Source organism: Ciona robusta, chromosome 7, assembly GCF_009617815.1.
Source record: "Ciona robusta chromosome 7, ASM961781v2".
Classification (NCBI taxonomy): Eukaryota; Metazoa; Chordata; class Ascidiacea; order Phlebobranchia; family Cionidae; genus Ciona; species Ciona robusta.
Window position 1 is genome coordinate 1,267,554 of NC_143241.1, and position 13,274 is coordinate 1,280,827.

Genomic DNA, 13,274 nt, shown 5'->3' on the forward strand with positions numbered 1-13,274 from the left:
ATCAGAAAATATAGATTTAGGTGGTAACGGTATTCCATCTTACCCCGTAGACGTAGACTATATATATTTTTAAAACAAGTTCCTATCTAGTTTAGCGGTTTTATAAGTTCTTATTTTTTTGCAATATATACATAAAGGCAACGTTTGGTGACTAACACGTTATTTCGCATTGTTGTCCGCAAGCTACGATAATACCAGCACTCCTGTATAAGAAGGTTAAATCGCATTTCATTGTTTATTGCTAAGGTTTAACAAAGTTCACGTCCAAGTTGGTGTTTGGGTTTTTTAAACGAAATGCATTCAAAATACGAGGTGACATTTTCTCAACAGTGTTACGTCATTATTAACGGATTATCGATAAAACTGGCAGGCGTTCAATTGTTGGCCCATTGTGACGTATTAACATAGGATAATCCCCTAATGTTTGCTACAAACGTGCGCTGATAGACTGGTGAAGTGCAGTGTTGCACAACTAGAAAAACTCCTAGTCATTTACCATCAGCATCCAACCAACAGCGCAACACTGGTGGAATTAGGCGGCGACTTTAGGTCTTTGAGAAGCAAAAAATTTGTCAAAAATTTGTCGTGGAAAAGTTTATCGCACATGCGATAAACGATGGTTTATGATCGACAGGAGAAATAAAATTGGGGAGAAATTAAGTTGGCAGCCACTGCTGTCACGAACATTTTACTTTGATATAAATATTTTTATCCGGTTTATTCGGATCGGAAACTTGTTTTAAGGAGAAATTGTTTTGTTGATTTGAACCGTAGGTGAGTCTAACGGGATGCATCTTAGTCCATATTATGGCAATCCAAACTAATAGAGAATATTTCGGAATCCAATTTCCGAAGCTTTCTTTTTGTGACCGTACACAATAAAAATTCTTCATGCATTATGTCCTTGGCTTTTGGTTTTACTTTTAAACCTTAATAACTATGATAATGTTTCTTTGTGTATATTGAGTATAGTAGGATGGGGGAAGATCTTTCGTTCTATTTTCTCGTCACATTTGATAGTAAACAAAGAACATTCAAAGAATTATAAAATCGTATATGTTATTTGTTTAAAACAAGATTAGAATATTTGGATATTATGTGTTAAAGGTGTTCCGTCTTTTCCAACCCTACTATACATCAACTAATTTCCATATTTTTTTCAGATCGTGTTTAAAACAGTTACCTCGCTATTTTACATTAGGCTACGGTAATATATGTATATAAATATATATATATATTGTTCTGTGATATATTATTTGTGTACTACCAAATGGGACGAAACAATAGAACGAAAGATCCTATCTTATCCCACCCTGCTACAAACAGTGACGTAATTACCTCGTTTCTCAATTTCAGCGATGCACATATCCACCACCAAAGGGCGCTGTGTACTATGCAGCTTGACAAGTGTAGTAAGATCGACACCGAACACGTGATGTATATGCTTAAGTGCAGGTTGACAGTCGTTTGGAACGAGTTTGGCACATTGCTTGTGTACGTTAAGACCACAATCTGAAAATATACGTTATTTGTGGGTCAATTAAAAAGTACAAACATGAATGTAACTTATTTATCCTCGCGTGGCCGGAAAACGACAATCGTTGTAACACTGTTGTTGTGTTGTCACGAAAGTGTGTTTGATCAAGACACATCACTTTTTTTATGTTGGACCCGGTTGGTTATTTTGGAAAAAATAAATGAACTTATTTTGTCTTTTTGATCATGGTAACGAAGATCGGAGAAGTTTAGAAAAGCGAAAAGACGATAAAACAAGAGTCGTCATAACACCCTTATATAAATAAAACAGAAGTACAAAACTTTTTAGATAAAAGGCGCGACTGTCACACTTTACAATCAATATAGTGTAATAAATCATTTAAATAAAAAAACATTAAACTTCTAATCAGAAGAAGTGTAAAGCTGCGACCTGGTTCTTAGACATTGGATGAAATGAATTGATGTAAATGTGGAATAAACTTACCAACGCATTGAACGCCTTGCTGGATAATCCCCCACATAAAGTTACCACAATATTCGCACCACTGCAAACCTCGGTAAGTATGTGACTGTGAAACAATAACACAAGTTTAGGAAACATTGTATATTTGAAGCTGTGGCACAGTTGTTAGTACGCATGCCTGTAACCCATAGGTTAGTGAGGAAGAAACAAATTTCGCTGCGTGTGGCGTATTAAAATTTAAATACGTTTTTCGTGAACAATAAAAAACGTTGTGTAATCACACGTAAAATCATTTAAACGTGGAATTGAATAAACTTTGAATCCCATTATTAAATGTCTTTTTTGATAGCATAGCTTCGTTTTGAGAGCGTAAAACGTGACAGCCTCACAGCCGCACCTTTCAACCTGGCCGCCCACTAGTCTGGCAAAACAGCAACTATCAACGCATACCGCTACTTACTATTAAACGGATCCAGTGATTTGCGGGCAACAAAGCGTTGCTGGACTTGTAGTAAGCGGTCGGTTACTGTCTAGGGCGTATCACGAAAGCGTGCTGCGTCATGTGCCGGCGTAAGCGACAGAAAATTGTGCACCAGGCTTTTGTTAATCCGAAAATAGCAAGTCTGGCAGTGGATCCGCTAGGCGCCGGCGTAAAAGTGGGAAAATTTCAACCGCACCTTGTAATGATGCTCCTTCTCATATTGTTGGGCCAACAAACACTTCGTTCGCGAAACCTTTGATGGTGATTTTTTCGATGGTGACGTTGCTCCGCGATGACGTGACGTTGGTGACGTCACAGAACGTTGCATGGCTGGTGAAGTCACGGTTTTCTTTAACTTGCCATGGGAAACTTTTTCGTCTATCTGGAATAAAGTTAAGATTTGTGAGAAACTTTTTTATGTTCTAGCAGTAACCCTTCCTACCCCATACGAACTACTGTATACATTTTTGACAGTACAATTTACTTTATTTATACTTTTGTTGATTTACCTGCGGACTGCTCTTTTCTTTAACACTTGGCTGCCCCATGCGGCCATTCTTCGCTTTTGATAGCAGATCATTAGTGGTGGCACGTCGTGCTATGGGTCGGGATTTTGCCGGCACATCTGGGACAGAAGAAACTTTGGTAATTCGTTTCTTGTCCTTGGACACCGGGGGCGCTGTTTGATCCACGTTTTTTGGTGTGACGTCATCGGGTGAAATCTGCTCCCCGATCGTCCCTTGGCGTGTCTACGAAAGAAGAAATAAAATTAGAATACAAGTCGGGCGCTGTGGCAATGTAATTAGCGCGACTGCATATAGCACGCAGTTTAGGGATACGTGGTTCGAATAAATGGACAAATTAGTAAAGTACTTACAACTCTGTACGCTGGGTTCATGTCTTCTTTATGGGTTATTACATCGTTTCTCGTGCGTTCAGCATTCTGTGATGTAAAAAAAAGTTTAAAAATTGCACATAAGGTACTACGAAGGTATGAAATATTTTTTACTCTGCCTACTACATAACATAGAGCATTACCTCTTGTTTGTTGTCTTTGTCCTTCTGCTGTGATGTCACATCCGTTCCGATGACGTCATTATAGTTAGGATTATGAAGAGTTAACGGAGGTCGTTTTCTTGCGGATGAAGTTGACCTGGTTCGTGGTGTTGGTGTTTGCTGCATATCGTCACGTGGTTGCCAGGGCGATTCTGATTGGATGTCGGTTTTCTGACAAGTTTGGCGCCTCGCAGGCTTGGAGGGACTGTAGCCCATCTTCGGCGACTCGCCTGCACGTCCCTGCAAACCTGCGCAACAATTTTAAATAATCCGTTCCAAGGGTGGTTGGTTCCTTATGGATTGTCACCGTTTATTAATTCCTAATTAGTTGCAAAAAATAGTTTAAAGAAAAGTAATGTTTATTAGTTCGATATTTATTCGAGAACCATATAACGCAATAGATTTTGAAAAGGTCTTATATACCTGTTCCGTGTCGGGGGGGTGGGGTGTTTCTATCGTCTTCTGATGACACGCGACTTCCCGAATCCTGCACATCGAAACGTTATCATGTTTGCGTTTTATATACTGAATGTGTTAAATATGACCACGCATGGATTTGACCAGAGGTTGAGTTTAAAATCACCATTGTGGGCGTGTGTTCTTGGGCAAGACACAGCAATTGATCAACCCAGTGGTCACTAATGGGTTGTCTAAAATAACCAGCCATAGAATATATACAAAATAAATCAAATGTAAATATCCCCCAAAACAACAACCCACAAAGTTGCATACATATTCTTACGACTGTGGTTGCCCCGCCAAGTGAGGACAAATAACTTACATTCATAAAATAACAATTGGAAAATATTAACTTGTCGCAACTTACCGTGAAATGACTGCTGCTGGTGTCGCATTTGTCTAATGTAATTGGAACGCTACTGTTGCTTGACGAATTACTAAAGCCGGACTCGCACGAACCAATGCTGCCAGCTCTGTAAGGTATTTTAAGCGTCATAAATGTGGTCGGGTGGTTGTTTTTTAAATAGATCGCATTAACTTTTATACTTCCATGTCGTGTGGTTGAATTTCAGTTCTGTAAGACGTATGTGGCTTAAATTAAAATACGAAATAAATAAATCGGCGGAGGTAATAAATATGAAACTCGCGTGAGACTTTAAAAGTCGTAAATAAATAACTTAACACGTCATAATAAACCTTTGACATGTGCGTGTCTGTTGTGGCGACAATTATGTGTAAGGTTATGAAAGTGTCTTAGAAAATTGACGATCTTATTGAGGGTCGTTGCTGAGGGTTTAAACGGTAACAATATTGTGATGTCTGGGTGGGAAATGGCAATAGCTGATAAGATCGCTTTGCTTAAAATCGGTCGTCTGACGAGACATACCAAGCCGGTTGGTTGCCCCGGGTGTTGTCGCCTACCATGGTCGTGTATCGGTGGTTTGTATATTTGTAGAAGCTATTGCCAACACATCACTGCTGCTGTATATGCACTTGTAAAGATCACAAAAAAAAAATCATCCGAAGGCGGGTAACGAGAACAAATATACCAAAAATGGTTCGGACGCAATTTGCATTCCGGGATGGATTATCCCGTTAAGCGTGCAAGGGGACGTGCCGTAACGTTTCAACATACCTACGTAGCCTTGTCAAAACATGGCAACTCATAAAGTGAAACGGGACTTGCTGACAAAAGATGTTTACAAACATAGACCCCTATGATGGGAAACGTACGTCTCAACACTCAAGATAAACTGTTGGTCGATAAGGGTCACGGTTTGGATTCGTGAAATATTTTGGTCTATTTCATCCATGCGCTGTTTTCCTTGCAAAAATCAACTAAGCAGAGTTTTCGTGGGTGTCTAAATGTATAGTACTGTGTGGTGAAATGGAATACCGTTAGCAACTAAAACACAAATTTCCAAATCGTGTTTTGATCATTTAACAACGCTCTGATAAAGTCGCGGGGCTACGGGTACATAATTCAGTAAATAGTCCTTGTTAATTACCAAATGAGACAATAAAACAGAATGAAAACCTATCCTATGTTATATCCAAACCTACTTTATAAATTATAAAGGTTTTTTCTTGGTCGACGCGAAGTAGTTTTTTACTTGTAGACTTCAAAGCAGGAAAGCAGAACCGGTTTCGGTTATTTGGTTTGCACTGACCGCGACGATGTGTGATAAATTCGGACGGAGCCAGTTACGGAGATACGGTGGAAATTACTTGACTTTGCGACGTAGTCCTGGGGTTATGGGTTCCACAACAACTTACCGAAAGTGTCAGTTTAATAAAGTATCGTGTATTTAAAACACCAGAAGGCGATGATGTTAAAATCACATTAATTTAACTCACCTATCGTTCGAACTATGCTGTCGCTGCCGCAGTTTGTGACGTAATAATGCGTCCTTGTTACGCAGATTGTCCTGGTATATTGCACTCTCGTGTATTCTAGAATCGAATAGTGTCCTGTCATAAAAGTAAAAGTATAAGTAACGGTCAAACTTAAACAAAAACACATATGTTGCACAGTGGTTAGTGCGCCTGATTTATGCCTTGCGCTAACGGGTTCGAGGCTCGATGTTGCTAACGTTGTGGGCGCGGGAGAGAAACCTATGGACAGTCTAAAAAGTCAGCCATACATTGCAAATAAATATTTACCCACAAAGTTAGATACGTGATAAATAGTAAGCGGGCACGAAATATATGAAATAGAACACCTGTGTTATAACTATTGTCGTTGAAAAAAGTTACCATCACAAATTATCATACGTTTCTTTTTGGTGTTGGTACAACAACTCTGTCGGTTCTGAACGTTGTCTCACGTGAATGTTACGAATGTCTGACGTCACTGTGACGTCATCATGACTTGATTCTTCTTCTAGGTGGCGATGGACAGCCATGATTTGTTCAAGACTGTTTCCCTCTCGTACCGCTGGCAGTGATTCCTTTACCGAGGAAACGTTGTATGGATTGAGTGGATCTTCGAACGATGCTAAATATAAAAGGAAACACTGTTGATAATGTAATAATAAATGAGAATGCTTCAACAAAGGGACTTCACGCATTAAAACCGTCAATACTTGTTTGCAATAACCAGTAAATAAATTGAACTTAGACGCCATAATTTAAGGGTATGAGTGCTTAGGGTCACATGTTCGCGCCGTGGCGTAGTGGTTAGCGCGCCTGTCTGTAACCATTAGGTAATGGGTTCAAGGCTCGTCGCTGCTACCATTGTGGGCGTATGTGTTGTTGGGCAAGACACTTAACGACAATTGCTCCAACCCAGTGGTCACTAATGGGTTGTCCAAATTATCAGCCATACATAAAAATAATTAAAAAAATACAAAAAAAAATAATCACCCATAAAGTAACATACATGGTAACTCGTAAGCTGGCACGAGGTGTATGAACCCGTGTGATAACGACTGTCGTTTTCCGGCCACGCGAGGATAAAGTAAGTTACATTCATTCATTCATGTCACCAACACAGACAGGGGTGATATTATTTAGTGCCCCAGTTTTGGTTTTTTTATTTTGCTGTTCAGTGTCTATACAAACAAACAGAGCCAGACTGTATAATTTTCAATCTATCAGTCTGTGAGGTTCCCCATGTTTTACAACATTACGATTACGTCCATTTTAATGTTAAACTTTAAAGTATTTACCATGATGTGACAAAAACCTTGTGTTCCGTGTCTTGTTCTCATTCTCCCTTCGAGGCGATGCCTGCTGTAAATATAACCATAATAAACATGAATAGGCTGAAATGCAAACCACACCAGTACAATAAATAGATGAACTTATTTACGCATGGCAGGGCAGCGACAGTGATTATAAAACACGGGTGTTCTGTTTCATACACCTCATGCCTGCTTACGAGTTACCACGTATATAACTTTTTGGGTAAATGGTCTAATGATAGTAGCGTCCAGCTTCGAACATGTATACTTGGTAACAGAGGCAGACACATTAACTACTTTGCCAAGGTGGTATGTTTTACAAAGTTTTTAATTTACCTGTACCGAAGTAAGTCTTGTGTCTAGCCCTCCGCTTAGTTGTTTGACATGAGCCACCGTTGTTGGTTGGTGTTGCGGATAAGCTGGCCGATGGTAGGCTGGGTTTGGTTGGCCGGAAGTTCCAGCTGAAAGGCGGCGAGAAATAAGATCCCTCGACGCCATGTTGGGATGTGACGTCACACCGTGGCTAGCTCTACGTGGCTTTGATTCTGGTTTGTCTGGAGCAGCAGCAGCAAGCTCTCGGTAAAGATCTTGTTGTTGATGTATTAGTTGCTCGTCCTGATAACGCATAATCTCGTTTTCAGTTGCAAATCGTTTCTTGGTTCGTTTTCGCTCGTCCGAGGACGTGGGAGTTAAATTTTTCTTTATTCCTCCGCACTCGTTACGACGCAGCAACATATCCTCCTGTGTGTTGTCATGGTAGCGCTGGTAGTTGTTGGAGACAGGAGTGGCATAATCTAACGGCTCCAATGCGAACTTCGGTACATATCCAAGCCCGTATTCAGCCTCGGCGGTGTCATAGGCAGGGTTAACAGGGTGCATAACGTTTCGCGAACGTACGTCTGGTTCAAGTTCCGTATATGTAACGCTGCTTTGAGAATGTGGCATTGCAGCTCGCTCAGTTTCCGCACCATTGGCAGCGTAAGGTGACGACGGGTACGAAGGACTTTGCGAAGTAACCTGTGGGGTATGATGTCGTCCGTTCATAGTCCCAACTCTGCTACCAGCAGCCGAATACCTGTAAAGTTATTATAATGTCTACATCGAGTGTATTAATAGTAACAAAGGTTCAGGAAATAAACGTTGTAGTGGAAGACACCTAGAGCACTGGGTGGGCGGTTTTGTATTACACCGAAAGCACTTTAAACTATGAATGAACGCATGTATTTATAAGCTTCTATAAATGACACAATTTTGTTTTACTTTTTTTGTTTAGGTAAGATGGTATGTGTTTTCATTCTAATTTGTCGTCTCACAGCACGGCGACACACGATTAGAAAATGTGAGATAATACGTGCCAAACAGCTAAAGGTATTCTGTCATACCGCACTTTACTATATATGTTTAAGTAACTTACCGACTGAGGCTATTGTAAACTGGCTCATGCACCATTCGTTCAATATAATCTTGTGCTTTATCTTCTACAAACATCGTGATCAAACCATCTTCGGCCAAATCATACACACTGAAATAAAGTGAAATTGCGTTAAAATCCGCTAAATGCTGACGTCACATTCGGCTGTCAGGTGTCTCATTAATCACGTGATCCAGGATAATGGTGGCAGCAGAAACGAAGCAGGTTTTCCAGTCAGATGTTTTATAAATTTGGACTCACAACGCCAGACGTTGGTCTCGATACATATTGGAACAGTTAAGATAAATATTGGTTCAGGGTTGAATCGATGGTGCACGAGTCAAACGGTGGACTGTGTGAATTAAACTCTTTTTTTTACTACTCTCAAAAAAAAGTTAAAGATAAGATAATATTTTGTTAACGCATATTTGTACGAAAACATTTAAGTCTATAGTTTACCTGTCGAACCGTTTCTCTCCTACAAAATGCTTGCCATCTTCATAATACAACTTGAAATTCTTTACCAATCCAAGAATTCTGTAGCAAGTGGATTTGTTAATGTTTAGTTTCATAAGGTAGTTAATAGGTTTATCATTTGAACGGAGACATGTATTACAATAGACCGTTGACAGTAGTAAACATGGTGGCTTAAACGAAATGAAAGTGTTTGGGAAGCATGACATTGTCCGAAAGCTTAGCATGTTAGGAATATTGACGCTTTCTAGTTGGCCATAAGTGGCCAACATAGTACGTTACTATGATTAATATGATTTTTGTTTAAGGCTTCTGTTCCGGCAAGCGTTGACAGCTAGCACATTCTGGCCTAACTAAACGGCAGTTAACACAAAAGTAATATGTTTGTTTAGTTTGAGTACCGATCTCGTAAATCAATCCAAGTATGGAATCCAATGAAATAAGTTCACGAACTTTAAACAGACGCCATTATTAAACTAGATCTTCGTAAATGCAAACTCAGCGATACGACACATCAGCTTGTTTTGATGTGTCTGCATAAGTTAGGATTCCAAGATTGCTGTTTAAATTTAAACACTTTAGAGAAATCCGATTATGCTGACTTTAGTTTAAGTGCAAGCAAAACATCTGGTTACATAAGCTGTTGAATAATTTACCACGAGTCAGACAAACTTTGAGCAACACACGATTAAACCCAATACGAAAGGCAATGTTAATGTTACCACTGAATATCAGGTATCGCATTTGAACTCATTTTATACAAATCCAAGTACATAAACCGGGAACACTGGTGTTGAGTAAAATCGTTCTACGTGATCGGGTGTGTTTATTCTAAAACAATGTCTGAAGTGACGTCACAAAGCCTCGTAATTCCAACAACACCAAAGAGTTTCGGTTGCCGAATTCCTTAATATTTGTCAAGCAGATCAAAGAGCTCAATCCAAAAACACTGAAAGGATTTGAAAGATGCGGTTTTTAACCGTTAACCCCACGACGATTTGAGAAGCGAGATTAAATATCTCCGTTGCTTGGCCTTATATGGCTGAGTCTGCTGCATCCGTCGGAACGCGAATATTGCTTTAATTGACCGCGTTCTGTTTCTCGGTATAGATTTCGTTAATAACTAGTGTCGTGTTGCTCAAGTGGACCGACATACTCTGTAGAACGATAAGCTATCGAGGAACAATTACATTCTGGTGGGAACTGGCCGTGGAAAACACAAATCACTATACCTACAAGTCTAACCGACACAATCACAAATCGATGTACGTAATATGGTTGTTAATCAACAATTACACAGCATTTAATTGCTTAGTTAAGACGCAGTCTTGGTGTATGTTGGACTTTATCCAAACGAAGTTTTATTGTTGTATCGTAAGTTTTCGATTATTTTTAAAGTCCCTTCATTCTAAATTACTCCTTTCTGCCTTATAATTTTCTGAGAATTTTAGCGGGAAACTTCACCATTCAGTGTAGTGTATCCGGCTTTAGTATTACAAATCGTTAACCACGGAAACTTAGTAGGAACGAAAGCAAATGTTCCGCAACAAATCTTTAGCACAGAAATTTTCGGAATACAGTACTGGAATATGAAGGGTCGCCGTTAGTACATAATATTCCATATTTTCCGACCGTTTTTTAAACGATTAACAACGCTTTTTTAAAGTCGTAAGGATACGGTTATATACCTAGTCGAATGTTTTTCGTTTACTACGAAATGGGACGATAAAGAGAATGAACGCAAATACTATCTATAGCTGAAATCACTATCACTATATATTAATATACGACCCCAAAAATAACAATTTGAAGGAGTAAAGCAGTAACCATAGAAACAGTGTGGTATACATGGACCAGACATCGCACAGTGAAACTATCTTTCAAGTAATTATAATGGCGTCATTACAAGCGCTTTCGACATGCCGAGTTAATAGCAGGCCTACGAATCACCTACTTGCTTATTGTTAAAGCACTCTATGTAATTGCTTGTACGCAGTTGTGTTATAAAGTTGATAAATTGGGTCTAAATATATGTTGGCGAGCAAGACAATCTGCTTGGGTACATTATATATAGATTGCGTGGATCACGAACGTAACTGGAGTATGCAGTCTTCCGGGGTACTACGTAACATTTTACCGATTACCGCGTGATAAATGTAAAATTGTAATCTTTCCTGTTCGTACATCTCGTGCTTGCTTGCAAGTTACCATGAAGAAAACCTTGCAGGTAAATATTCAATATATTGCTGGCAATTTAAACAACCCATCGGAGATTACTGGGTTGAAACAATTGCCGTTTGGTGTCGTTCCCAAGGACACACACGCCCACGATAGTTGCAGTGTTATCTTCGTATACAGATAGCGCAAACATCAATGTCCTGCCGCATCGCACCTACTTGGTTAGCAGAGGGTCGGTGCCTTTTACAGTGACACTAACCATAACAAATAGTGGTGAACAGTACCGTCACGTATGACTACGCAACTAGAAAGAAAGGGTCGAAGGGCAAAAGAACTCGGGGTAAAGGGGCAGTGCGTTAAATAAATACAACCGAACAAATTGCCGAGCATCCGGTAAAAACTCACAATGATTGATGAGGCATGCTACAGACTGCAAATGGGATTTGCACGAACGGTTGTACAGATTGGAAACAGAGATACGAAACGTGAGCGTTTTGTTCCAACACTAAAAGCTAAAGCTGTGGAAACAGAGGATTACGATTAGACCAAGCTAACTAGCTTTTCCTTGTTCCTGTCAAAATCAACATGGTATGGCGGCTGTTTCAACCGAGATTTAATTGGATTTCCCACCGACGGTGCCAACACGCGCAGAACAAAGAGCTGGATACCTGAGCCTCTGTGTGTTGGGAGATTGACAGGAAATCGTTGGTGTGGTGCTAGCTATGCGTGATGTGCGCAAATTTTACCCTTGACGGGCCACGGTACCAGGAAATTCCATCTAATTGATTTATGACCGGAATTCGATCAAATTTGACTTCTCGGTGCTTTACTGCTCACGAGATTGAATTTGCGGATACAGCATTCAATTTTAACGACTTGGGTATGGGAACCAAGAATAAAATGTCACCCGGAGATTCAAAGGGAAAAATCTTCGTTTGTGATTTTTATCACTGAGATGTCTGTCGTTTGTCACAACTGATGAGAGTTAAGATGTGATAGAAGCAATGAATCATATATACTTGTGATCGCTACCACAGGGTTTTCGTTATTTTAGCAATTCCACATTTAATTCTATAATAAAACGGCGCCATTCAAGCAGTTTATGTTTCAATGGGGATAAAACGCACGGCGTAAAGCCTGTTTAAACCCGTCATGCAAGATATATGTCTCAAAACGTACTGTTAGAAGGTAAATTAAACTAATTAAGAAATATTTTTTTCAATTAGGTGTTAAATTCAAACCATGCCTAATATAATAATTTTAACTAGGACATTGAAGTAACTCAACTATTGAAGAAAATCTATATGTTGGTGCCATGGCAACATTGGCTTGTAAACCTAGTTTGCGCTATTGCTAAAACTTGGAATCGTGGTAAAACTTGGAATTCTTGTATTTAGAATTGATTCTGAATCCGCTACAAATTGCTGCAGTGAACCGTGGTGTAAGTGGATACTTTCTGCGGTTGATTTCCTCACAAATGTCGCTGCTCTGGTATCGTAGGCTAAACAAGTTTTCGGCGGTAACATAGGGTTAAGTCAACAAAAACGTTCCAGACACCAGCGGATCAAGTGACTTACAAAACAAAGGCATTGTCGCGTGTTATATCGCTCGTTGAATATACTGAACAACCAAAACATAGAAAATAAAAGACCATTCAGACATCAATAAATAAACAGTCTGCATTTTTAATGTAAATGCAAAGTTACATACATAACTACAATAAAAGATTTCATTTCCAAACACCACATTCCAATTAATGCAACTAAGACAAATTTCTTATTAAGCAAGATATACAAAGAAAGGCAACAGTTGCGGTCGGCTGAATATGAATTGAAGTTGAAACTAAAACGAAGATTTTTAGCAAAAAAAAACAACGAATGTGAAGTTACTCTTGAATGTTTAAATAGTATCTGTCTTGTGGAATTCGTGGAACGTAACAAAATATTTTCTTCTTGGACGTACCAAATAAGAATATTTACGGAATTATATAACGATATCCTAACAGCTGTCGAACAGTGTTTCTAATTTTAAAAACACAATCCGGAAATATAAGATTTTATCTGCTAAACA

At 39.3% G+C, this 13,274-nt stretch overlaps 1 protein-coding gene and 1 long non-coding RNA gene across 4 annotated transcripts in view; both read right to left on the minus strand.

Moving 5' to 3' along the window:
* Positions 1-13,274, minus strand: part of LOC149733329 (uncharacterized) — an 80,418-nt gene that overhangs the window by 32,237 nt on the left and 34,907 nt on the right. The gene's annotated exons all lie outside the window — the stretch shown is intronic.
* LOC149733332 (uncharacterized) overlaps positions 1-13,274 on the minus strand; it is a 33,160-nt gene that overhangs the window by 3,318 nt on the left and 16,568 nt on the right. Inside the window, exons 4-17 of one of the 3 annotated variants that reach the window (XM_089881112.1) lie at positions 9,012-9,089; positions 8,556-8,663; positions 7,484-8,216; positions 7,127-7,190; positions 6,231-6,453; positions 5,814-5,927; positions 4,324-4,429; positions 3,921-3,984; positions 3,480-3,745; positions 3,319-3,384; positions 2,951-3,190; positions 2,638-2,823; positions 1,982-2,066; positions 1,339-1,512 (exon numbers count right to left, since the gene is read on the minus strand). In XM_089881112.1, the coding sequence (XP_089737238.1) occupies positions 1,339-1,512; positions 1,982-2,066; positions 2,638-2,823; positions 2,951-3,190; positions 3,319-3,384; positions 3,480-3,745; positions 3,921-3,984; positions 4,324-4,429; positions 5,814-5,927; positions 6,231-6,453; positions 7,127-7,190; positions 7,484-8,216; positions 8,556-8,663; positions 9,012-9,089 (2,507 nt within the window). Of the gene's footprint in view, positions 1-1,338; positions 1,513-1,981; positions 2,067-2,637; positions 2,824-2,950; positions 3,191-3,318; positions 3,385-3,479; positions 3,746-3,920; positions 3,985-4,323; positions 4,430-5,813; positions 5,928-6,230; positions 6,454-7,126; positions 7,191-7,477; positions 8,217-8,555; positions 8,664-9,011; positions 9,090-13,274 lie in introns of all 3 variants that reach the window. The other 2 variants (XM_089881111.1, XM_089881110.1) reach the window with 2 other exon arrangements.